This window comes from Phyllostomus hastatus, unplaced genomic scaffold, assembly GCF_019186645.2.
Source record: "Phyllostomus hastatus isolate PE091 unplaced genomic scaffold, TTU_PhHast_1.1 phas_contig_551, whole genome shotgun sequence".
NCBI classification, from domain to species: Eukaryota; Metazoa; Chordata; class Mammalia; order Chiroptera; family Phyllostomidae; genus Phyllostomus; species Phyllostomus hastatus.
The window spans coordinates 6,263,834-6,290,501 of NW_025333909.1; the positions used below are offsets into that span (position 1 = coordinate 6,263,834).

General features: G+C 34.6%; 1 protein-coding gene across 3 annotated transcripts; it reads left to right on the forward strand.

Annotated features, from left to right (window-relative positions):
* Positions 1–731: 731 nt before the first annotated feature.
* LOC123824333 (putative P2Y purinoceptor 10) lies at positions 732–19,689 on the forward strand. Of its 3 annotated transcripts, XM_045847464.1 has the most exons (5): positions 744–919; positions 3,254–3,390; positions 8,208–8,333; positions 9,501–9,578; positions 17,676–19,689. In XM_045847464.1, the coding sequence occupies exon 5, from the start codon at positions 17,728–17,730 to the stop codon at positions 18,769–18,771; it is 1,044 nt and encodes a 347-aa protein (XP_045703420.1). In that variant the 5' UTR covers positions 744–919; positions 3,254–3,390; positions 8,208–8,333; positions 9,501–9,578; positions 17,676–17,727; the 3' UTR covers positions 18,772–19,689. The 3 variants fall into 3 exon arrangements, with proteins under 3 accessions (XP_045703421.1, XP_045703420.1, XP_045703419.1); XM_045847465.1 differs by lacking the exon at positions 9,501–9,578 and having other exon boundaries at positions 732–746; XM_045847463.1 differs by lacking the exon at positions 9,501–9,578.
* Positions 19,690–26,668: the final 6,979 nt, after the last annotated feature.

The window sequence follows — 26,668 nt, forward strand, 5'->3', positions numbered from 1 at the left end:
AGAAGATGGTCCATTAGGGTACGAACCCACCATCTTCTCAGATCACAGGCCATCTGAATAAAGCGCCCATAAAGATTCAATCGCTGTCATTGTTTATTGGGTTTGGTAGTGACAGGCAGCTGGAATGTCGGTGTCTTTTCCAGTTTCAAAACCTATATAATTTTATTAAGCAATGTTACGCCAATACATTCAATAAAAATGTTTTGTTTTTTTTTAAAGATGTGAATTCCTCTGCAAGACTGTGAAGCAGGAAGAAGTCATGGTAAAAAAACAAAACACTTGGATAGACGATGGAGAATAATAAAAAGCAATATTTAATGTTCTCTGTTTTAAAATGATCAACATTTTAAAAACATTTTAAAGATATTAAAACTTATTTTTATTTCATTTTGAAACAAAAAGTAAAATTCTAACAGTTAACTGGGTTTTTATAGTTTAAACTTTCAGAATAAACTGAGAAAACTGTGGTAATGCATGGCAAATTAAAGTCACATACTCTGTTCCTGATTGAAGTGTACAACTCATGGAAACTCTGAATTTATCAAAGCCAAAATTTCAATTTTCTTTGCCCACAATATCCTCTAAGGGGAATGCTTTCCTAAACAACTGAATGATGCTGACGAACAGTTCTACTTCTCATTAGAGGTAAACGATTTTTTTTGTTTTGTTTTACTCAATAAACTACGTTATTTCCTCTTGTAGCTGTACCAGCCTGCAGTTCTCTACCGGATATCTGGGTAGAAAGGGTAAGGTTCTTGGCTTTCTCTTCATGCATTAAAAAATACAACTTAAAAATCTCTCTGAATTGAAAACGACAATGTGAGTTTCTGCTGCCTCCACTGAAAATGTAATCCTGAAATCTGCTAATATCTTACTTTTTAAAGGATACATTGTTATGAAGAATGGAGACTACAGTGAGGTAATATCTATTTATAAGTTTAAACGGTTAAAATGGTCATTGAAACTGCTGCATGTTTTGTATAAGGAAATGTGGCTGTCTAGAGGGGAAAGCTCCTTTCTCTACAATGTAATATGCAATTGACATAAACCAGGAATCCAGACTTAAACATTGCTCCTAACAAATTGATGTTAAAAGTCGGATAGTGGTTGATTAAACAAATTTCTGTTAGTGTGAGCAGTGGAGGGGAAAAACTTAAAAATTTAAACCCAGGGTTTTGTCAACCAAATTAAGCAGCATAAAAATGGTAAATACATTTAAATGCCTAAATCTTTTCATAAGCTGAGATTTGACATGTTTCCTTTGATTGGGACATTTTCCATGCATGCGTTCTGGGGTAGGACTTGAGAGCTTGAAATAGCACAAAAGGATTTTATCAAGCCCAAGAATCTAGCACAGCTGTCAAATCTCAGAGGGGCAGATTCTCAATTTATGATAAACATTTCTCTGGATGTATTTTTAATTTGAGAACATGGGAAATATTTTAAGAAGTAGATCCAAATGTGTGCTGTCTTTGTTAGAAGGAATTTCCTCCATTTTCCTTACTTGAAATGAGAAAATAGGCGTTGCCTTTAAAAAAAAGCCTGGTAATTTCACACTTGGAGTTTGATGATTAAATATGTAAGATTATTTAGAATACGTAAAAAATATATACATCCTAGAGAAGTTAGTGCAAGTCATCCAAGATATCGGTGAGCTCTATTCATATTGATATCTTCAGTGTATTTTGTATATATTGAATTCCCCCAGATTAAAGTTAGAGATACTAAATTCCCTTTTAGTAAAGATGACTCAATAATGATTTTTACAGTGAAATATAAGGATAAAGACTTTATTTTACTACTGGATTTATTTTCCAGAAACAAAATGTAACTAACAGCTGTATTCTACATGAGCATGACTCACAGGATGGCACTAACTGCATATTATGGTTGCCAAGTGGCAGCATAATGTTGGATATTGAAAGCAGCTCTACTTAATCTTTTTGACCACAAGTATAGGTGGGGCTTTTCCTCCAACGAAGCAGTTCCAAAGTGGCTGAGACTTGGGACAGTGTATGAAACCCAGACAGGCAAGGCAGCTGCAGGGCTTTGGGAACCTCCAGAAGAGCTGAGGTCAGCAGTTTTCCTTGGACTGATCTTCCCCTGAAATTGTGTTTTGGCAGGAATATGAAGGCAGGACCTCCTCAGCAGACTTGGAAACTCTGGATTGAGTTTTTTCACCCCAATCTGCTCCCCTTCCCCCAATCACCTAGCAAGTTAACTTGAGTTAACTTAGAGGAAGCTAATTCTTTAACCAGCTTCTGAGGCTGGTTTGGAAGAGGGAGGAAATTAATCACCTCTGTATCCCTACTACCAAAGGTTAACCTAAAGCTTGTTCTTAGTAGGGACTAGGTATTTACTAAATTGTTAGAGTCCTAGGAGGAGGGAGGGTTTGCTGTTGGCTGACTTTACTGAGGTCTTGCTTACTGCAGCTGTGAATGTGAGTGTCCTAGATGACTGAGAAATTATTCACTACAGCTTGAGACAGTTTTCCACTTGGTCAAAATGATTGCTTAAGATTGGGAAATAATACTTGCATATAATTTTGGGGGGTAGTAAATGATAACATACTACTAGAATTAGATTTACAAATTAGCCTCAGCTTAGCATTTTATTTTAAGACTGGGAGAAGGCATCCCCAACCTATATGTCTCCTAGATTTAACTGTGTCTCTGCCTCCAACCAGAAATAAAACTATTAGTAATGTATTACTAGAAATTACTTACTGTTTCTCTAACCTCCTATCTTTTGAACTATAAATGTTCCTGAAAGTGATAAAGGCTAAGCTACAGAAAATTCAGCAAATGAATTTATGAGTTTGATTTATCAGCCCGCTGTTATATTTTCTTAAACAAGGAAGGCTGGCACTTCAGAAGGTACTAGGTTATTGAAAAGAAGACAATGGGAGGAAAGGGAAGACAATAAAGGGTAATGAAAAAGGGAAGTTTGCTGACTTCATACACCGTGACTACTTATTAACCAGAAGTGTATAATGCATATGTTCCATACCTAGCCAACAACCTATGAACATAACTATGAACAGCCCAAAGAGTGAGCAGTGCCAATCATGGGGTTAACTTTTCTGGCTTTAGACTACAGCAATGTGTTGCTGCATCTCTGCAGGCTACAGGGTTGGTTCGGATTTACCATCAAATTTCCTGAATGTCTTGCTTGACAGTTGGCTCTAATGGAAGATTCAGTTCAATGGTTGCAGAATAAGCACTTTTCTTTTTTACCTTCCCCACTCTCCCAGAGGCTTCTGAAGGACTTGTAATTGTATTTGCCTAAGCCAGAGAACAATTTGTATGTCAAACAAAACCAAGCAGAAACCTATTTCTTAATTGTGGATCAACATTCATGAGAATGAATAGCCTGGAAAGTTTGAATTTGGTAAGTCATAAGATGATTTTCTCCAAAGCATGTTATATATGAAAAAAAAAAGTGAGTTCTTTTTTTTTTTGGTTTCCTCATGCAGCTAGCCAATTGGGTTTCAGCACATTTCAAGAGGAAGTCTTTTTTTAACTTTTTGTTCTGAAATATTTTTATATTCATAAGAAGTTATAAAAATAGTATAGAGCATCTGTGTGTACTCTTTACCCAGCTTTCCCCACTAATAAGATCATTTGAAACTATAGCACATTATCAAAAGCACAAAACTGACATTGGAATAATACTAAGTAAACTACAGACTTTATTTAGGTTCTGACAATTTTTACATGCACTAATTTGTGTGTATGTATAATTCAATGCCATTTTATAACATGTATATATTTGTGTAACCACCACCAAAATCAACATTCAAAATTAGAGCCCATGACCCACAACAACAAAAATTACCTTTGTGCTACATCTTTACTTCACAATTTTTCCCATCCCTAACACTCTGGCAATTACTGATATGTTGTTCTCCATCTCTATAATTCTGTTATTTTGAGGATGTTATATAAATGTTAACTTTTCATATTAGCTTATTAAAATTAGTATAATGTCCTTGAGACCTATGCAACTCATTGTGCATGTCAATAGTTGGTTCATTTTTATTGCTGAGTGCTACTCCATTTTCCAGATGTACCACAGTTTTTAAAATTTATTTACCCACTGAAGGATATTGTTTCCATCTTTGGGATATTAAAAATAATGTTGCTATGAAAATTAATGGACAAGTTTTTGTATAGAAAGTCATGTTTTGATTTCTCTTTAGTAGCTACCAGCGTGGAATATGTAGCTTATACAGTAAGTGGATATTTACTTTTATATAAAAACTGCCAAAGTGATTTTCAGAGTAATTGTATCATTTACCATTTCTAACAGCAATCATGAGAGATCCAGTTGTTAATCTTAGTCAGCACTTATTGTCAGTATTTTTTAATGATATATATTCTAATAGGTATGTATGGTATTTCACTGTAGTTTCAATGAACATTTCTCTAAAGGCTGGTGATGTTGAATATCTCTTAATATGCTCATCAGTGAGTTGTCTATGTCCTTTGCCAATTGTCCTTTGGATTCTTTGATTTCTTACTGTTGATTTTTGAAAGTTCTTTATATAAATGAAAGACCTTTTTGGATATGTGGCTTGCAAGAATTTTCTCCAAGTCTGTGGTTGGTATTTTATTCTCTTAAGAAGAGTAAAGTTTTTATTATCTTCTATAAAGAAAAGTTTTAATTTTTAATGAAGGTCAACATGTTGATTTTGTTTATTTTTTGGGTCATTCTTTTGGTGGCATATCTAAGAACATTTTACTAAGCCCTAAATCCTGAAGATTTTCTGTTTCATCTAAAAGTTTTATAGATTTTAAATTGCACATAAGATCAATTTTGAGTTAATTTTTATATAGGATATGAAGTTTAGCTCAACATGACTTTATTTTTGATTATAGATGGATTCCAATTGTACCAACATCATTTATTGACAAACTATTCTTTCTTTATTGAATTTTACACCTTTATAAAAATATCAGTCTGCTTTATAAAAGTAACAGTGGATCTATTTCTTAATTTCCTATTGTTTCCTTAATCTATATATCTCATCCTCTGCCAATACTACACAGTCTTGATTATTTTCCCCATATGGTAAGTCTTAAAATTAGGTAATGTGATTGTTCCAAATTTAGTTTTGTTTTTCATAATTGTTTTAGCTCCTTTGTCTTTTCCACATAAATGTCAGAATAGGTTTGTTTATATGTACAAGAATACATGCTAAAATATACTTCAATATATAGAATGTATCTCAGCATATATAAGAAGCCCACAGCTAAAATCATAGTTGATGGTGAAAGATGCAAGGTTTTGTCTCTAAGATCATGAATAAGACAAGAGTAGACACTCTCACAGCTTCTATTCTTTATAGTACAGATGTCCTAGCCAGAGCAATAAAGCAAGAAAAAGAAATAAAAGGCATGCAAAAAGGAATATAAGTGGAAAATTGTCTCTGTTTGCATATGATATAATCTTATGTAGAGAATATCCTAAAGATTTCACCAATAAACTGTTAGAAATAATCAAAAATTTAGTAGAGTTGTACAATACAGATGGGAATACAAAATATTGTGTTTCTATACACTCACAACAAATTATCTGAAATAGAAATAAAAAAATCTCATTTATAATAGCAAAAATATTAAAAACTTAGGAATAAATTTAACCAAGGAGGTGAAAGATCTATATACCAACACTATAAGATTTTGATGAATGTGAAGAAAACACAAACACATGAAAATATCTAGTGTTCATAAGTTAAAAGAATTAATATTATCAGGTTTATTATAATGTTTATAATTACCAAAATGATCTATATATTCAATGCAATCTGTATCAAAACTCCAAAAGCATTTTTCACAGAAATAGAAAAAACTATTGAAAATCCATAGAGAACAAAAGACCCCAAAGAGTCAAAGCAATCCTAAGAAAGAAGAAAAAACTTGGAGGCATTAAACTTTCTGATTTAAAACATGAAAATAAAGAACAAACTGACAGTGACCAGAGGGGAGAAGGAGAGGGATAATGAGGAAAGAAGGAGAAGGGTCAAGTTAAGGAACATGTAAAAAGTACCCATGGACGAAGGCAACAGGGGGTAGGATTGAATGTGGAAGGTGGGGGGTGGGTGAGGGAGACTAATGGGGGAAAATGGGGACACCTGTAATTGAACAACAATAAAAAACTAAAACAAACAAACAAAAATGCAATATTACAATGCAATATTAATCAAGCAATATGGTGCTGGCATAAAAACTGATACATACACCAGTAGACTAAATCAAGAACCAAGTAATAATTCTATGTATGTACAGTCATCTAATATTTTTGTTAAGTATATTTTATTGATTATGGTATTACAGTTGACCCATTTTTCCCGTTTGCCTCCTTCTGCCTGCTCCCCCTATTCTCTCCAGCAATCCCCCCCACTTAGTTCACGTCCATGGGTTGTACATATGAGTTCTTTGGCTTCTACATTTCCTATACTATTCTTAACATTCCCCTGTCTATTTTATATCTAGCATCTATGCTTCTTATTCCCTGTACTTTCCCCTCCATCCTCCCCTCTCCACACACTGATAACTCTCCATGTGACCGCCATTTCTGATTCTGTTCCTGTTCTAGTTGCTTGCTTAGTTTTTTTTTTAGATTCAATTGTTGATAGTTGTAAATGTATTGCTGTTTTAATGTTCATATTTTTATTATCATTTTCTTTTTCTTAGATAAGTCCCTTTAACATTTCATAGAATAAAGGCTGGGGGATGATTAACTCCTTTAATTTGACCTTATCTGGGAAGCACTTGATCTGCCCTTCCATTCTAAATGATAGCTTTGCTGGATAGAGTCATCTTGGATGTAGGTCCTTGCTTGTTATCACTTTGAATACTTCTTGCCTGCAAGGTTTCTTTTGAGAAATCAGCTGACAATCTTATGGGAACTTCTCTGTAGGTAACTCTCTGATTTTTCTCTTGATGCTTTTAACATTCTCTCCTTATCTTAACCTTTGGCTTTTTAATTATGATGTGTCTTGATGTTGTCCTCTTTGGGTCCAACTTCTCTGGGACTCTTTGAGCTTCCTGGACTTGTATATCTATTTCTTTCACCAAATTAAGGAAGTTTTCTTTCATTATTTTTTCAAGTAAGTTTTCAATTTCTTGCTCTTCCTCTTCTCCTTCTGGCACCCATATGATTTGGATATTGGAATGCTTAAAGTTGTCCCAGAGGTTCCTAAGCCTCTCCTCATTTTTCTGAATTCTTGTTTCTTCTTTCTGTTCCAGGTGAATGTTTATCTCTTCTTTTTGTTTCAAATCATTGATTTGAACCCTGGCTTCCTTCTGTTCATTGTTGGTTCCCTACATGTTTTTCTTTATTTTACTTTGTGTAGCCTTCACTTCTTCCTTTATTTTGTGGCTGTACTCAATAATTTCTCTGATCATCCTGATCACCATTGTTTTCAACTCTGCATCTGACAGGTTGGTTTATCTCCATGTCACTTAGCTCTTTTTCTGGGGTTTTGTTCTGTTCTTTCATTTAGGCCATATTTCTTTGTCTCCTCAATTTGGTAGCCTCCATGTGTTTCTGTGTATTATGTAGAGCTGCTTTGACTCCCTGTGTTGGCACACCTGTTACATTGTAAGGGACAGAGCCTTAGTTATTTTCCAGGACAGGGCAACTTGCTCTGCTGCTTTATGGCACTGTCTGTGGAGGCTAGGTCAGAGAGGGAACAATGCCACTTTCTTGGCTCTCACCTCATTTGCAGTCACTTCCCCCACTTCCTATAAGTGACTGATGCCCTTCTAGCTCCTTCCCTGGTGCTGATTCCCCAAGTGAGTGTTTTGTGTACATTCTAGGACCCTGTGGACCTTTAAACAGACTCTCCTGAGAGACTGGCAATTTCTTCTGCCACCCCAACCCCCACTGGTTACAGTGCGAAGTTATGAGGCTTTATTTGCTGGCACCGGGACCTTGGGCTGTGTGGTCTGGCCTGGGGCTAGGATCGATTACTCCTTTGCTGTCCCTTCTTTTTTTTTTTATCTGCCTCATGTAAATGTGGGGCCATCCTTCTCACCAGCTTCTGTCACCACTGCCTCGGCATGACATACTGCATTCTCTCTGCCCTGGCTCCCTGTCTCCTACCAGCCTGAATGAATGTTTGTTCTTTAAATCCTTGGTTGTCAGATTTTCATACAGTTACATTTTCTGGAAGTTCTGATTATTTTTTTTCTTTTTAGATTGGTTGTTATCCTTCTTCTGGTTATGGAAGGAGGTGAAGCATGTCTACCTATGCCTCCATCTTGGCTGGAAATCACAGTAACCTAATGTTTGAGAAGAGAGCAAGAATACCCATTAACTGAAAGGTAATCTCTTCAACATATGGTACTTTTGTATTTACAATTGTTAAATCTTGAATAATGACCCTCTTTGTCTCTTTATATATATTTTTAAAGTCTGTTTTGTCTTATACAGGTATAGCTACCCCTGCTTTTTCTTGTTTTCCGTTTGCATGCAATATCTTTTTCTCTTTTTTCACTTTGTGCCTATGTGTGTTCTTACATCTGAGGTGAATTTCTTTTAGGCAGCATAGAGTTGGGTATTATTTCTTAATCCCTTGAATAAGCCTATGCTTTTTGGTTAGAGAATTTAATGCATTTATATTTATAGTAATTATTGATAGGTATGAAATTATAAACCACATGTTAATTGTTGTGGTCTAGTTATTTTGTCTCTTTCTTTTTTTTGTTGTCCTTTGTAAATTAGTGATTTTCAATAGTGGTATGCTTTGATTTCTTTCTTTTTACTTTTTGTATATCTGATGTACATTTTTGCTTTGTGGTCATCATGAGACTTACATAAAACATCTTATAGATGTAACAGACTATTTTGGGCTGATAATAACTAAACTTAGATTGCATACAAAAAACTGTATCCTATTACTCCCTCACCACATATTTATTGTTTGTTATCATAATTTACCACTTTTTATATCATGTATCCATTAAAAATTATTGTATCTACACTTATTTGTAATACTTTTGTTTTTAAAACTTATATTATAGTTAAATGATTAACACAACATCATACTACAATACTGGAGTATTCTGAATTTTACTGTTTACTTACCTTTACCAGTATGTATTATAGCTTCATGTTTTGTTCTTAGTTATCATAGTTTTATTTCAGCTTGAAGAACTACTTTCAGGATTTCCTGTAAGAAAGTTCTAGTGGTGATGAACTCTCTCAGGTTTTGCTTGTTTTGAAAAGTCTTAACTCTCCTTAATTTCTATAAGACAATTTTGCCAGGCAATGTTTTCTTAATTGGCAGTTTTATTTTCCAGCATGGTTTCTGTCTTAAAAGGGTTTTATTATATAAAAGGATTTTATTTTTTTACTGTTTTTAAATTTTTATTTGTCTTTGATTCATACTGCATTAGCATACTATTTCTTGGAAGAGGTCTTTTGGGGTTCAAATTTTAGGGTGACCTATTAGCTTCTTGAACTCAGTTTTTAAATCTATTCCCACATAGGTGAAGTTCTCAGCCATCATTTCTTTAAATAAGCCTTCTGCAAAAGAGTAGAAAAACAATTCTCCTTCTTCCCCTTCTGTGAGTACAATTTATGCATAGATTGTTTCTTTTAATGATATCCCATAATTCATATAGGTGTTTTTTTTACTCTTTTTATTTATTTATTTTTGCTTCCTTCTCAGGATGATTTCAACTGTTGTTTCTTATATATAGTTCACTAATTTCTTTATTATGATTGGTCATGCTTGATGTTGAAGCTCCCTATTGAATTCTTCAGTTTGGTCAATTCTTTAAATCTTGCACTGCTGTTTCATTTTTTATTTTTTTTGTTTAATTTCTATGGGTCAATGAATTTTTAAAGTTTCATTTAGTGTTTTCTCTGTGTTCTTTTGTAGTTCACTAAATTTCTCTAAGAGGATTATTCTGAATTCTTTTTTATGAGTAGGTACTTCATAGATTTCCATTTCCTTAGGGGAAGTCATTGATGTTTTAATTAGTTTCTTTTTGTGCAGTCATATTTCATTGATTATTCATGATCTTTAAGGATGCAGGCACCTTGTTCATTATTTATAGACTGGCTTGGGCAGACAAAATTTTTTACCAGCCAGCACATCCAGAGATTATAGTGGGCTGTCTGGTGGTGTCCATGGGTGGCACTGCTACTGGTGTTTTTGAGCCTGCCATTCTTGTTACTGGGTCCCCAAGTAGTTAGTTAGGCTTGTTGTTTGGATACATGGGAACCAGTCTTGTGACTGCATCTAGGGGAAGGGCCTGGCTCTCCAGTCTGTAGTGATGGACTTGAGCCCAGTGTCTATACAGGTAATCCTGGGTCCTGGACACAATGGAGTCAATTAATGCTAGGGACCAATAGGGTGGCCCCAGTATCTGAGTGTAGGGATCAGTCCAATACTTGAATGGGTTTTTTTTTTGGGGGGGGTGCTTATTGAGAACCTGAGTCATAGGATGCTCCATGGATTATGGGAGCTGGCTGTTCCTGGGATGTAGTGGGAGCCTGGATTCATGCCTCTGGTTTTATTTTGTTTGTAAGTTTATTTTGTTCATCTGATTCCACATATGAGTGAGATCATATGGTATTGTCTTTCTCTGACTGGCTTATTTTGCTTCTGCACTGTTGGTGGGAATGCAGATTAGTGCATCTACTGTGGAAAACAATATGGAATTTCCTCAAAAAATTAAAACGGTCATCTTTTTCCACATCTTACTAACATTTGTTGTTTGTTGATTTTTTGACAATAGCCATTCTGACAGGTGTGAGGTGACATTTCATTATGTTTTCATTTTTCATCTCTCTGATGGCTAGTGATGTTCAGCATTTTTTCATGTCTATTGGCCATCTGTATGTCTTGTTTCGAGAAGTGTCTTTTCAGACTGCCCATTTTTTAATTGGATAGTTTGTCTTCCTGGTGTTGAGTTGTGTAAGTTGTTTATATATTTTGTAAATTAACCCCTTATCAGATGTATCATTTGCAAATATATTTAGCAATCCCACTTCTGGTGATATATTGTAAAAATCCTAAAACACTAATCATAAAAAAACATATGCACCTCTATTTTCACAGCAGCATTATTTACAATAGCCAAGATTTGGAAGAAGCCCTAGTATCCATCGGTACATGAGTGGGTAAAAAAGATGTTTACACAATGGAATTCTATGTGGCTGTAAAAAGGAAGGAACTCTTACCTTTTTCCAACAGTATGGATGGACCTCCAGAATATTATGCTAAGCAAATTAAGCAAGTCAGAGAAAGACAATACCATATGATCTCATATATGTAACACGTACACACAGACAACAGCATGGTGATAGCCAGAGGGAAAGGGTATAGGGGATAAAAGGAGGTGGGCAAAGTTGGGGGGGGGGAGTGGGGACAGAATGAAATTTTGCTTGGGCTCATGGATACATGATGTAGTGTGCAGATGATGTTTTATTGAGTTATACACTTGAAACCTGTATGATTTTTCAAACCAGTGTCACTCTAATAAATTCAATTTTTAAAAAGCTGATGAAAAATCTTAAAACAAATGAATTTTTTGCTTGGATTAAACTTAAGTATCATTATTTTTCACAACAAAGGAGAATATTGGAATTCTGAGATGACACAGTTTACTTTTCTATAAAACATATTTTAGAAACATGGTTTATATAATCCATAAATCAGTGGTTATTCTGAAAATTAATAACAATATTTATTTATATTTTATTTAAACATTTTTCTTTTTTCTTTTTTTAAGTCATGAATTATTTTACTATATTTTATTACCATTTAGTCCCCTTATACCCCTCTTATTGAATCAGCTGAATATGAATGTTTCAGATAAGTTTATTAGGTTTTTCTCAAAGGTCAATTGTGGTAGAAAAGACTATTAAAAGCTCAACTTTTTATTATAGCATTACAAGAACTGCAGATTAAAAAAAAAAGAAATCCTTATTTCTTTCTAAAACCTAAACACAATAGAATATTTTTATATTTATTTTTGTTTTGTTTTATTATTTTTGTTCCACATGGTCAACACAGGAGAAATAATGGAATGAAGATAAATAGACCAGATTGTACTGCACAATTATGAAAATTAGGTCACAAACTTTTTGTGTGAGTTTCTTCATTCAAAGTGAAAGAATATATTAGTTGTCTTAGTCCGTTTGGGCTGCTATAACAAATATACTATAGACTGAGTTGTTTTAATAAAATTTATTTCTCACAGTTCTGGAGGCTAAATCTAAGATAAAGATGCCATGAGATTTAGTGTCTGGTAAAAGTCCACTTCCTGGCTCATGGACAGTAGTCTGTTCACTGGCGGAAGGAGCAAGGGAGCTTTCTGTGGTCTCATTTTTAGAAAGGTACTAATCCCCTGATGGCCTAATCACCTCCCAAAGACCCTACTCAAAATACCATCACAGTGGGGATTATGTTTCAACACATGAATTTGAAGGGAGCATAAAAATTCAAACATTGAGTCTATACCAGTAATTAAATGATTCACAATATTTGTTAGGAGATGGTTTCTCAGATAACACAATCCTTGCTGGTCTAAACCAGTTTGAAAAGTGGTTTTCAACAAATGGTCTGTGGATCACATGGGACTCTTAGAAGTATAAATTCTTGAGCCCTAACCTTGACCTACGAAATCAGAAACTCTAGGAGGGGTAGCCCTCCAAATGTTTCTAAAGCATGCTCAAGTTGGAGAACCATTGCATTGAGGTGAGAATAATAAATTCTGTTTGGATCGATTTGTGACTAGGTAGAGGAAGTTGCTTTGAGGTAGACCTTAAAGAATGAGTCAGAATACTTCTTCCTCCAGCTAAAAAGAGCTTGACATATTTGGAAAACCAATAGATCTGACATTGTGGTGTTATGGGGAAGAGTATCAGCTTTGGAATTTCATACAGGATACCTTCCTGAAGACATTATACATCAAAAGCTTAGAAATTTCACTTTCAAGAGCTCATTGAAAGGAAATTAGTTCCTCAAATGTGTGTACAAGAATGTTTTTTGAGGCATTGTTTCTAAGAGTGAAAATATGACTATGAAGCTCAATGTGCACTAGAAAAATAAATTATGATACACAATTCTGGTAGAATTCTAAGGATACATTAAAATGATTATTTAGATATCTATTGACAAGATACTATATTCATAATTATGATCAAATACAAACTGATTATAAAATGTATGTGAATATGAGTCAAATTTAGTTAAAATATCTACACATGCTTTTATTTATAGATTTACTAGCTTAAAAAGAAAGTAGAGTGTTATCCACCAAAATGTTAGCAATGGAAATATTGGTGATATATATTTGGTTTGTTTTTACTTATCTCTATTTTCTAATGTGAAACTCTATTCCTTATGTGAAAAAATAATGAAGGTTTAGAAACAACCTAATCTAAGACTTATAAGCAGATTTTGCACAATCTTATCTTTAGGGACTAGGAATACTCATTCTGTTTTTAAAAACACTGTATTTTTCCTGGAATATTTGGAAAGAACTAATCCTTCTTATTGTAACAGTTCACTGTCAAGGTTAGTATTCGAAATCTGGCATAGGTTTATTTCTGAAAGTTTGTATTATTATTATATAATTACAAAAATATGGTTTTCATATTACAGTTTCTTGGAAAAATAAAAATTGCTCTGTGGTTTTGCCAGTAATTTTCTATGTGAATTTGGAAAATTTAATTTCTCTATTTTTTGGCCTTTGTTTTCTCATCTGTAAAAAGTTGCAAGATCAGATCCTGATGAACTTTAACAGCTTTAATATTCTAAGAATATGTAATAAATTTATAAAACAACCTCAGAGAACTACATGAGAAAGTATGGAGGCTTAAAAAAAATCCAAACTCTTTAAAATACCCTTTAAAGAATTCTTCTCCAGTCATTGCACAGGAGATTGTTGATACTTCTCTCCTTTTGTATGGTTTCTCCCTTAATTGAATTTTAAAACAAATTATGTGTTAAATATCAAGATATTTGAATGTTGGTATACGTCTGACACCTGGTGGTCAAATCAAACATCACAGCTAAATTCTAATTCCCCAGACACTCATTCACTTCCTCTCACTGGGACTTTTTCCCCCTGATTTATCCGTTCATCATGCATCCAGTCATTCACTCAAAAAACACTTGGTAGATACCAGCTATGTTTAAGACACTTACTATGGAGGAAAGGAAGAAGTAATAATGAGTTTTTGGTATGTATGAGATTGCGGGCCATTTTGGGCAACAGAATAGACTCCATGGAATTAGAAGTCAAGGAAGGCTTCTTGGAGGAAGTGAGCTTTACCTTTCTTGGGGCTTTAGTTTCCCCATCTGTAAAATGGTGGTAATATTTTATTGTTGCGTGGTATTGCTGTTTATAATTGACAGCCAGAGTGTGTATAAAGTACTTAGTATAGCACCTTGCCCAAAGTAGACACCCACTGATTATTAACTGTTATTATAACCAATTTAAAGATAATCAGGGATGACTTCATGTATATCAACTATTCTCTAAACTTTATTTCAAAATTAATTCAGGGTCAAGCTTACATAGTTTTTTTCTTTAGGTTGATTATGCAGAACATGAGATCAATTATTTTAGTTGAGTGGATAAACAAACCACAAAAGAGATATTTACAATTTGCTAGACAAACTGGTCAATTCAGCAAAATGGTCGACTCAGTTAAAATAACATTAAAAGTTATTTAATTAAATGAGCTGATTGCTTCACTGCAATGAGATGTCAGTTAGTAAATACAGTCTATTTGAAAATCCCATCTAGTCAGTGCAAAAGGATCAAACAGTCTATTTGGCATTATGTGAGCAGCGTGTGGGTTAACTTAATCTTAAAACTTTTTAAATTGCTTGTGCTTAGGGTTAAGTAGGCACTTTCTTAGACGCTATGTTGCTTTCAGTTAAGGTTGAATCTGTGTCATTTTCTCTTTAAGTACATGAAATATGAAGCAAACTAACTGTCTTTGCAAGCAATAAAAAGTACAAGGAATCATTAAAAGCTCATTTATTCTTTATTTTTCTACAAGTGAGCACTTAAGTTATATTTCCTAAAAATATCAAACTTTTGGGTAGTTAAACTGCCATTTTCAAGGTTAAAGGAAAGAGTAGTATAGTGGGTTTTTGCCAAAAGCAATAATGTTCTGATCCAAAAAAACAAAAACAAGAGCAAGGATCATACCATTTTAGAAATGAATGTCTTTCCTGAATAAAAACAAGATTTGAGAGAGGACAGGATGGCTGTCTTTAGATATTTGCAGTGTTTCTTGTATAACAGGACTTTACTTGGCTTTGATAGGCAGAACTAGGTTGAAATGACAGATTTTGATTCATTAGAGGAAAGAACTTTATAACAACTACAATTGTTAAAAATAGACATTTCTCCAAAGAAGACATGCAGATGGTCAACAGACATGAAAAAATGCTCAGTATCACTAATCATAACAAAAATGTAAATCAAAACTACAATGAGATATCACCTCACACCTGTCAGAATGGCTATTTATCAAGAAGTCAACAAATGACAAACATTGGTGAGTATGTGGAGAAAAGGGAACCCTTGTGCATTTTAAGTTGGGGCAGCCACTATTGGAAAAAGTATGGAGGTTCTTAAAAATGTGGAGAAAAGGGAACCTTTGTGCACTGTTGGTCAGATTGTGAGTTGGGCCAGGCATTATTAGAAAAAAATATGGAGGTTCCTAAAAATACTAAAGTGTTAAAAATAGCAAATCTATTTCTAGGTATTTATTCAAAGAAATGAAAACAATAATTCAAAAAGTTATATGCACCTCGATGTTCATCTCAGCATTATTGGCAATAGCCAAGATATGAAAGCAGCCTTGGTGTCTATTGATTGATGAATGGTTAAAGAAAATTTAATATGTATGCACAGACACACATACACACAATGGAAAATACTCAGCTATAAAAACAATGAAATCTTTCTATTTGCAACAATATGGATGGACCTAAATGGTATTATGCTAAGTGAAGTAAGTCAGACAGAGAAAGACAAATACCATATGATTTCACTATGTGGAATCTAATGAACAAAATATAAACAGACTCATAGATACAGAGAACAGACTGATGATTGCCAGATGGCAGGAGGATAGGGGGTTGCTGGGTGAAAAAATAAAAAGATTAAGGAATACAAATTGGTAGTTACAAAATAATCATGGGACTGTAAATTACAACATAAGGAATATAGTCAATAATATTATAATAATTATCTATGGTGTGAGGAGTAGACTTATCAAGGTACATAAATGTCTAATCACTATGTTGTACACTTGAAACTAGTATAATAATGTGTGCCAAGTATACTTTAAAATATTTTAAAAATGTAACTACCTACATTAAAATTTCACTGAACTTCTCCTGAAAGCTGAAGTAGAAACAGCTTCTTTTGTTGCATCTACCAGGAGATACCCTGTAGTATTTCCCATACTCTGGAAGTTTTCTTTGAAATGGTTGCAAGGATAGTCTCAATACATGTGAATGTCTGAAGCTACTATAATTCTGTAAATAAACACAGATCATTAAAGTTACAGAAGCCTCTAGAATCTGCCATGATTTATGAGCAGAACTAATTTTTCCCTCAGCTAAATTCTGAAAGATAATCTGAGTTTCACCATCTTTTCCAAGCCACTATCCTTCTAAACCTGGTGACCTCCCAGCCACTTCCCAGGCTCTTATCCTGTTTCATTTCCAAATGTTTATATACTTACCCCAGGAATCACCTAATCCCTGATAAGATTGAAGTAAAAAATGGATTAAATTTTCTGTTGCCCAGAGTTGATGATAGGGAAATCAGCTAGATTTCAAATTTACAATAAAGATGGAGACAACTGAGAAGCTGAAATGTGGAATTGCACAAGAATGTTAGAATGTATGTTTCAGGGCTATGTATTTTTGTTTGTTTAGTCTCTCTTTTTTATTGTTGTTCAAGTACAGTTGTCTTCATTTCACCCCCTCTACTCTACCTTACCTCACTGACCCTCACCTCCCACCCTCAATCCTACCCCCTTTGGCTTTGCCTATGGGTCCTTTATACATGTTCCTTGATGACCCTTCCCTTTCTTTACCCCATTATCCCACTCCCTGCTCCCCTCTGATCACTGTCAGTCTGTTCTCAATTTCAATGTCTCTGGTTACATCTTGCTTGCTTATTTGTTTTGTTGATTAGGTTCCAGTTAAAAGTGAGATCACATGGTATTTGTCATTCAACACCTGGTTTATTTCACTGAGCATAATGCTCTCCAGGTCCATCCATGCTGTTGCAAAGGGTAGGAGCTCCTTCTTTCTTTCTGCTGCATAGTATTCCATTGTGTAAATGTACCACAGTTTTTTGAGGGAGCTATGTTTTACTGAGGTCTTGTTTGTTGATTATCTCTACAAGTTTGATTATTCTATTAACTACAAAAGGGAAATCCTGACTGAGGTTATTGCCAAAACAGTGGATTTTTTTGATTCTTGAAAATATTTCTCAAACTACTGTTATCCATTTATAGATTTCCATGATATTTTCAGTTTACATAAAAAAGGCCATCTGAATTTATGAAAGTTCATACTTGCATACTTCTTTAGTGGGAAGCAAATACATTTGTATATCCAACTATGGATTGACATGCCCTTGACACTATTTTTACTCTGTTTTGTGCAGAAATTGTCGCTCTGATAGTGCTTTCCTTAATAAAGGAACATAAATCCTCAAGATGAGAAGTAACAGCACAAACAATACAAGAGCAAAGTGCACTGATCTCCAAATGCCATTTCAGTACACCCTCTATGCAACCACCTACATTACCATTTTCATCCCTGGACTTCTGACCAACACCGCAGCCTTGTGGGTTCTGTGGCGCTTCATCAGCAAGAAAAATAAAGCCATCATTTTCATGATCAACCTCTCTGTGGCTGACCTTGCTCATGTGCTGTCTTTACCCCTCCGGATTTACTACTACATCAACCACCATTGGCCTTTCCAGACACCCCTTTGCCTGCTGTGCTTCTACTTGAAGTATCTCAACATGTATGCCAGCATTTGCTTCCTGACCTGCATCAGCCTTCAGAGGTGCTTCTTTCTTCTCAAGCCCTTCAGGGCCAGAGACTGGAAGCGTAGGTACGATGTGGGCATCAGTGCTGCCATCTGGGTCACCGTGGGCACTGCCTGTTTGCCACTTCCAATTCTGAGAAGTACTGGCTTAACCAACAACACTGAGTTCTGCTTTGCTGATTTAAGGCTTCAACCCATTAGTATGGCTTCCTCCATTGCCATGGTAACTATAGCTGAACTTGGAGGGTTTGTGTTACCTGTTATGATTATTACTTATTGTACATGGAAAATGAGAAAATCTTTACAGGAAATCCAAGCTCCCCCTCAGAATACCAAAGAGAGAAAAAAGGCTTTGTGGATGGTTCTGATGTGTGCAGTGGTATTCATTGTGTGTTTTACACCTTATCACCTCAACTTCCCACTTTTTATGATGGTGAAGCAAGATGTGTTTTCAAACTGCTCCCTTATCAAGAGTACTCTATGTTTCCACATCATTTCCCTGTGTCTTGCAAATCTGAACTGCTGTCTTGATCCAGTTGTATATTATTTTATGACCTCAGAATTTCGTGATAGATTTTCAGAACATGGTAGTGTGGTTTTTCAGTCATGTGTGAGATGCAAGGACAGTGTTTTAGAAATTCATCACAGAAATGAGGATCTTCAAGCTATCTCGCTTGAATTTTTGGATGATTCCAAGACAACATAATCAAATAATTAGTGGGAATGATCTATATGCCCTATCAATATAGCTATGTCACCTTCAACATGATTCTTAAAAAATGGTGTTGTTGACTGCTTTAGCAAAACATGCCCCCCTTTCTTTCATTTTCAAAATTAGTCTTTTGAAAGAGCTATCCATGCCTATATTTTATGTCCCAATGTAAACATAAGAAAATACAGAAAACTGAGGAGCAACGGAATGAATCACACACCTCTTCCTCAGCAATGGGCCCAGTCTTTTCACCTTCTTTTACAAAAATTGAAAACCAGTAGATATAGGTAAATTTTTGAAATGTTTAAAATGTGCATGAGAGTAATATGATTCTAGCTTTATTTAGAAAATAACACACTACTTGAACAATGTAGGCAAAAGAGGAAAGGTTTATTAAATTAATAGGAATTATGAGAACTCTTATTCTTGTAATTTAAAATGTCTATGATACTTTTACTTTCTCCCCTTGGAGAAACAAACAATTCAGATTCATCCCAAATATCTCAAAAATGTCAACAGATTGACACACAACACATACAGCTTAAACACACAAAAAAAACTGTGTTCTAACTTATTCCACAAAGTTTAGTTTCAGGGTTTGCAATGAAAGCTCTTTGCTAGGGTGTGTCTGAGTATGTGTGTTGTGTTGCATGATTTCATGTATTGGTACTCATTCAGCAAATATTTTTTTTATTCATTAAAATCAATTGTGACATGGTCTTCCTAGATTAATTCACCTGCATACAACCTCAGTCAAAATTTTGCTTGATAGATTTAAACAATGAGGGCTTACACACCTGCGTATAGTTTTCCAGATGGACCTCATTTCTTACAGGTAAAGATATATATAAGGAGAATGTTGGTGAATTGAATCTCACTATAAATGAAAAATAAAAAATTATGTTAAAATTACTTTGGTTAAATTATTTTGTAACACAAGTCACTCCCATTGGAAATTGGAAACAAAGTTTCATGTAACAGTTTTTATTATTATAGTATTTTAAAAGGCAGTGGTTAGTTTTATAAAATTACAGTCATGTACTGAATAACAATGTTTCCTTTCAGTCAATGATGGACAAGATATAATGGTGTTCCCATAAAATTATAATGGGATTGAGAAATTCTTATTGCCTAGTAATGTCGTAGCCGTCATAATGTTATAGTGCAATGCATTACTCATGTGTTTGTGGTAATGCTGGTGTAAACAAACCTATGTGCTTCCAGTCATATGAAAGTATAGCACATATAATTATATACAGTACAAAATGTTTGATAATGATGATAAGTGACTATATTACTGATTTATTTATATATTCTCTATACTATTTTTATTGTTTTACAGTCTACTTTTTCTACTTACGAAAAAATGTTTACTTGCTGTATTAGCTGGCAGCAAGCAGATACATCTCATGTTTACCATGTCTCCTGATTGCATTATTTTCTCTTGTACTTGATTTAATACTGTGTTGTTATTTGTTGTTGTGTTATAATATGCTATATAGGCTTGTAACCTAGGAGTGAAAGGCTATATCATATACTCTAGGTGTGTGGTAGGTTCTACCATGTAGGTTTGTGTCAGTGTACTCTGTGGTGTTCTCACAATGACAAAACTGCCTGATGATGCATTTCTGAGAATATTTTCTTTATATGATTGGGAATTCACAAAATATTTTATTTGTGTGAATTTTTTTGTGAGAATGACTGCCTATCAAAACAAGAACAGGCAATATTTACCACAGGGGGATTAAAGAAAACAGAAAAACTCAAGTTCTCTGAAGTTATTTGGGGATCTATATTTTAGCCAAGTTGTGTCCTATATGTCCTATAGAAATGATTATCTCTTTAAGTACCTAAATATTGAAAACACCATTTTACCTGAAAGTGTTTCTAAAATATATTATTTCCTACCCACCTAAGCAGTTTGTTTTAAACAAGAGGACATGGTGTATGAAAGAACTATTCATCCAGACTCACAGGGCCAGAATCTTAATTTTGGGTCTTCCACTGGTAAGCTATGTGACTTTGAGCAAGTTAGGGTTTTTTTTTTTTTGGTTTTTGTTTTTAGTACTTGTTCATGAGGGAGCTGGACTAGATGGCCTTAATATGAGACAAACTTTTTAGAATGTGCTTTCTAAACTCCAAAGAACTTTATAAATGATTATTTTTGTTATTATTAGTATTGACATTGTTATTATTTAAGAGGAGCTTCAACTCTAACATTTAATGTAATCTTTTCAGGATGACTGAGGGTCATTATAAACATTGATTATTGTATTATACACATTTTCTTCTCTCCAAGCTATTGAAATCTGTAGAATTGCTTGTACCTACACTAAATTGGCCCTATGAATTTTTAGTTCTTATATATTTTATTTTTAAGGGCTTATTTTTTCTACCAATTTTAGGCTATCTATACTTGTTGCCATTGTCAGTAGGACTCTCTAATAAAGTCCTTATAATTTTAATTAACACTTTCTAATATCTTATAGCTTAGAAAGTACACTAATCAAACTAGTTATAACAGAGTTTAAATTTAATAAAAATGAGTAAAATTCTGCTTGTTTTATTTTATTTACAAAGGGTGTGCACGGAAAGAGAACATCTCCTATGGAACAAAGTGTATGGGTTTTACTTTATGGACTTTATGACATCTATTTTGGCTATGCAGAAATATTTTACTTCCTTCCTGGTTCTGTCAGCTGTGTTTGGATAGCTGAGGTTGCCAGATATTTGAGTTCCAGTTTGCTGAGGTGTGACTAGATGTTTATGACATCAAAAATTTCTCAGAATATAAGTATCACCAGGTTTTTTAATATATATATAATTCATCTATATTATATAGAAAAATTTCATCTATATATAATTTTATACATAATTATATATAGCTATATATAATTGTGTGTGTGTGTGTGTGTGTGTATATATATATATATATATATATATATATATAATTCATCTATATTATATAGAAAAACTTCCAAAACCATTACTGGTTTCTATTATGGGGGGTTTTTATTTTCTATAATTGCCTTAATAAACTATCTGCCCTCTCTATTTAAGGCCACTTGGTAGAAATTCCCTATTTATTTTTAGTTTTATTTGAGATACATTAATCTTTTTGAAGTTGGTCTATTGTTATCATGAGTAATAAAAATTATCCAAAATATTTAGAGAAGCATAAAAAACAGACTGGTTTACCAAATCTCTTCAAGGTACCAAAATTCTCCAGACAGCACCAATTTGCTCCTCCTTCCATAGTATTTCTGGATCCAGGCAATTGTCCACCCGCATCTCTCTACTTCCTATTCTTCCAAATATTGAAGTGCAGGAGTCCTAACAATGGCAACCTTGAGTCTGCAACTGTAACTGATTGATAATAATTAGACAGACGTGGATTCTAGTACTATCTGCCCTTTCTTAACTTTATAACTTTAGCAAGACATTTTATCATTCTGAAGCTGTTTCCTGATATGCAATGTGGTGATAATAATCTCTGCCCTTTCAGCTTCATAAGACTCTTGTAGAAAGATCCAATGACAGTTATTTTTAAACTATAATGACTATTTAAACATAAGGACACAGGGAAAAAGTAATGTTCAGAAAAGAATTAGGTAAGGGAGATGAAGTGTCCCTCTCAAGCCACAGCAGCATAGTAGGTATTATTAAAGCTTTCAAACAACCTGTTAGCGTAGAAAACATGAATGTTTGAACTAGTTCCCAGGGTTAAGCAAATACTGGACGAGGCCCCTGAAGGTAACAGAAGGAGCCATTTACCTGGTCGCCCAGCATGAGTTAGTTAGATTCAACCTTTCAGAGAAGTGAGTTAGGATTACAGGTAAGTATCTCTGAAGAAATCAAATACCAGAGATTGACAATAGTCTTAGGGAAACAATGAACATAGAATAGGGTGAAGTAAGCGTCTCCTATGAATGAATTCTGTAGATGGAAAGCAAGGTCTTCAGAACCTTGGGAAGAAATGGACTTGAATCACACCTAGAGAAACCTACAGCTGTAGAGAGGAGGACTAAAGGCAGGAAGAGGTTGCCTAGCAGCATTGTTTGGACATAGATACATTTGTTGTGGGGCACTTAAAGGTTCAAATAACTTCATTTATTGCATATCTACAATCATTGATTTAGTTAAGCATATTAGATAATCAAATCTGCATAAATATGAAATATACAAAAACTCAAAGTGTCTTAAAAGTGTTAAACATGCACACTTCTGCCTTTGCTCACAGTTTCTCTGTCATGTATGCCTTTACTCTTCTTGTCTATCTAGCCTTACAATTTATTGAATATTCAGCTTAGAATCTTACTTTACTGTAAAATTACATCATCTACTCTATACAGTAAAGACTTTAAGGGTGTCAATCAAGGACAGTATACTATGTTGTGCTCTACAATACTGAAATTAAACCCAATTTCTTATATGGACGTTAAAACCTTGGTAGTTATTTTCTGTTGTTAGTTTAATTAAGGCTTGTATATTTCTCTCTGTGCAGGAGATTTCATTTTGAATATAAACTGTAGTTAATCTAATTCTATCTGCATCATGCAAATAGTGGATGCTCAATAAATGCTTGTTGCATGATTTAAAAGAAAATATTTAGTGATTAGTTAGATATCCAAAAGAATAATTCCTATAAAGTTGACATCAATAAATGCCACAAGGTTTATGCTCTTATTCTGTCTGTAATTACCATAAATACCAGAAGCTCAGGGCCTGAGAAGAGATTATTTCTCCCAACTTTATTGAGAAATAACTAACAAATATAATTATGTGTATTTAAATGATATAACATGATGATTTGAAATACATATCTGATGCATATATGCCACTGGAGTCACTGTATCTTGGAAGGTAGTTGAATTTGTTGAATATAAATGAGACCAAAGTTTGGCTGGCTCTCAGTTAACTAGGTAACCATATTACAGTAGACTCTGACTTTGTAGTTATTTAAAATATGTTTATAAGCTGTTTATTAAATACTAGAACACTACAAAGGTTTCTGGAAGTTTGATTCTTTTTTGTTTTGATGTGTGTGTGTTGCTATTAACAATGATTCTGTATGTCTTCTTTTCTCAGTAGGAAATTGGAGGTATGGAGTGGGTACAAAATAATGATAACATCTCACAAGATCAGTCACTCCCTTTCCCATCGATAGTCCTAATTCTTTCTTTTATTTCCAGTGGATTAAATAAGGTATTGATAAAATCAGACGCGTTGAGCCTCTCCAAGTTTTTTATAGTGCCAGAAACCTTCTCCTGCTCTTGCTACCTCTCCAGCTTGGCATTCTGTAGTTGCTGTGTCTTCTCTGGGCCATATTTCTTGGCCAGTGGTGGCTTTCCATTTAGATTCTCATAATATATCTGTGGGTTTGTCCCAACTGGAAGTCAATGAAATTTACTGCCTTTACCATTTTTGAAACTGGGTTAACAGAAGCAACTCTGGGAAGGAGGAGAAGGCCATAAAAGACTACATCACCCTAGGACTAGAATGAGAGAGGAAACTTAACCTTTGTTATTGGTTACCACTGGCTTACACACTAGTTGCACATGGACCTCAAATTGTATTTAGTATCACCTCTTAGTTCCCTACCTCAATATATCTTCTGTGATATCCACTACCAATGGCATAAAACCCACATTCTTTATGCAGCCCCACCTACTTTTATTTCTCCCCCACAATTAGGTTTTTCACTCTTTCCCATGCATTTCCATTTATTTGCCTCCTGACTCCTCTTCCCAGAATACACTTTCCACTCCTCAGTGTAATACAATTCCAGCTTCCTTTACCTTACATCCCACCTGATTTCAGGAATGTTCTTATCATACTTAAGAATGTAAAGAATAATAATAAGAACAACTCTATCCTTATCATACTCAATAATGTCTCTTCACCTTGTGGTCCTGCAGCACCAATTGGCCAGGTCATATCTATTATACTTGCATACCTGGCCTAGACTCTACATTAGAAAGGATGCTTAGAAATCACTCCTGTATAACAAGAGTTTAAGAGTGACAACCCAGGTGGAAAGAGACAGACTGGAGGGGTTCCTCAGGACACCTGACATTTGCACAATCAAGAAAATGCTGTTTGTCAATATTATAGAATGAAGGAATAAGAACTGATGAAGGAAGAGAGCTGATAAACCTCCTCTCCCACCCCACCCCATACTATTCCTTGATGTACCCACTGTCAAATGTCCTCATTTTCAGGGGAAGAAACAGAGACAGACAAACTATTGTCAGAGTCTTATAGTAAGTGATCCCACAGTAAGTGGTGTTAGAACAGGAACTCAAATCCAGATATCTGGATTCCTAGACCTGTTCTCTTTCCCTTGGCTTATGGTACCTTTTGAGTTATTTATTCAACTTAATGCAAATATTATTTGTATTTTGTTACTTAAATTCTGAGTTCCCTGTTGGAAGGAACTGAGTCATATTCATTTCTACTTCTTACAACGTAGTTTACTACAGGACTTGGGCACCAGGTAAACGACCAATAAATAGTTGTTGGTTGGTTTATTTTGCAGGCATTTAATTTTTTTCTGCTTTACAATTACTCCGCTGCTATTAATTAGAAAAATAAAGAAGCCCTAGGAGGCAAAATAGAGTGTTCTTCAATGTATCTATGCCAGTGTTGTTAGGCAAAGATCATCACTTACTGTCTTTGAAACCTTGGGTAAGTCATTGTCCCCCTCCAGGCTTTAATTTTCTTCATTTTTAAAACCATAGGGGTGCAGTTCATGCTTTCTAAGCTCCCTTTCAGTTCTAATATTCTGATAAAGCTAATTTCTCATTAAAAATCTTTAAATATCATATTTTAAGCATATTTTATTGATTATGCTATTATAGTCATCCCATTCTTTTTTACCCTCTTTGTCCCCCTTTGCCTGGTATCCCCATTCCCTCCAGCATTCCCCGACCTTGGTTCATGCCCATGAGTCATACATATAAGTTCTTTGGCTTCTCCATTTCCTATACTATTCTTAATCCCACTTCTATCTATTTTATGCCTACCAATTATGCTTCATATTCCCTGTACCTTTCCCCCCATCAGCCTTATTCCTCCTCCCCACTGATATCATTCCATGTGATCTCCATTTCTGTGATTCTGTTCCTGTTCCAGTTGTTTGCTTAGTTTGTTTTGTTATTTTTAGGTTCAGTTGTTGATAGTTGTAAGTCTGCTGGCATTTTCCTGTTCATAGATTTGATCTTCTTTTTCTTGGATAAGTCCCTTTAACATTTCATAAATAAGGGATTGATGATGATGAACTCCTTTAGCTTTACCTTGTCTGAGAAGTACTTTATCTGCCCTTGCATTCTAAATGATAGCTTTGCTGGATACAGTAGTCTTGGATGTGGGTCCTTGCTTTCCATGACTTGGAATACTTTCTAGCCCCTTCTTGCCTGAAAGGTTTCTTTGAAGAAATCAGCTGATAGTCTTATGGGAACTCTTTTGTAGGTAACTCTCTCCTTTCCTCTTGCTGCTTTTAAAAATTCTCTCCTTATCTTTCATCTTGGGTAATGTAATTATGATGTGCCTTGGGTGCGTGCTTCCTTGGGTCCAACTTCTTTGGGACTCTCTGAGCTTCCCGGACTTCTCAAAACTGTGTTTCCTTTGCCAGATTAGGAAAGTTCTCCTTCATTGTGTTTTCAAATAAGTTTTCAATTTCTTGCTCTTCTTCTTCTCCTTCTAGCACCCCTATTCAGATGTTGGAATGTTTAAAATCATTCCGGAGGTTCCTAAGCCTCTCCTCATTTTTTGGAATTCTTGTTTCTTCATTCTGTTCTGCTGACTGTTTATTTCTTCCTTCTGGTCCAAAGCATTGATTTGAGTCCTGGTGTCTTTCCTGTCACTGTTGGTTCCCTGTACATTTTCTTGT

Bases quoted from the DNA above. Each gene is read 5' to 3' on its own strand.
- LOC123824333 (XM_045847465.1), top strand. From the start codon at position 17,728: ATGAGAAGTAACAGCACAAACAATACAAGAGCAAAGTGCACTGATCTC.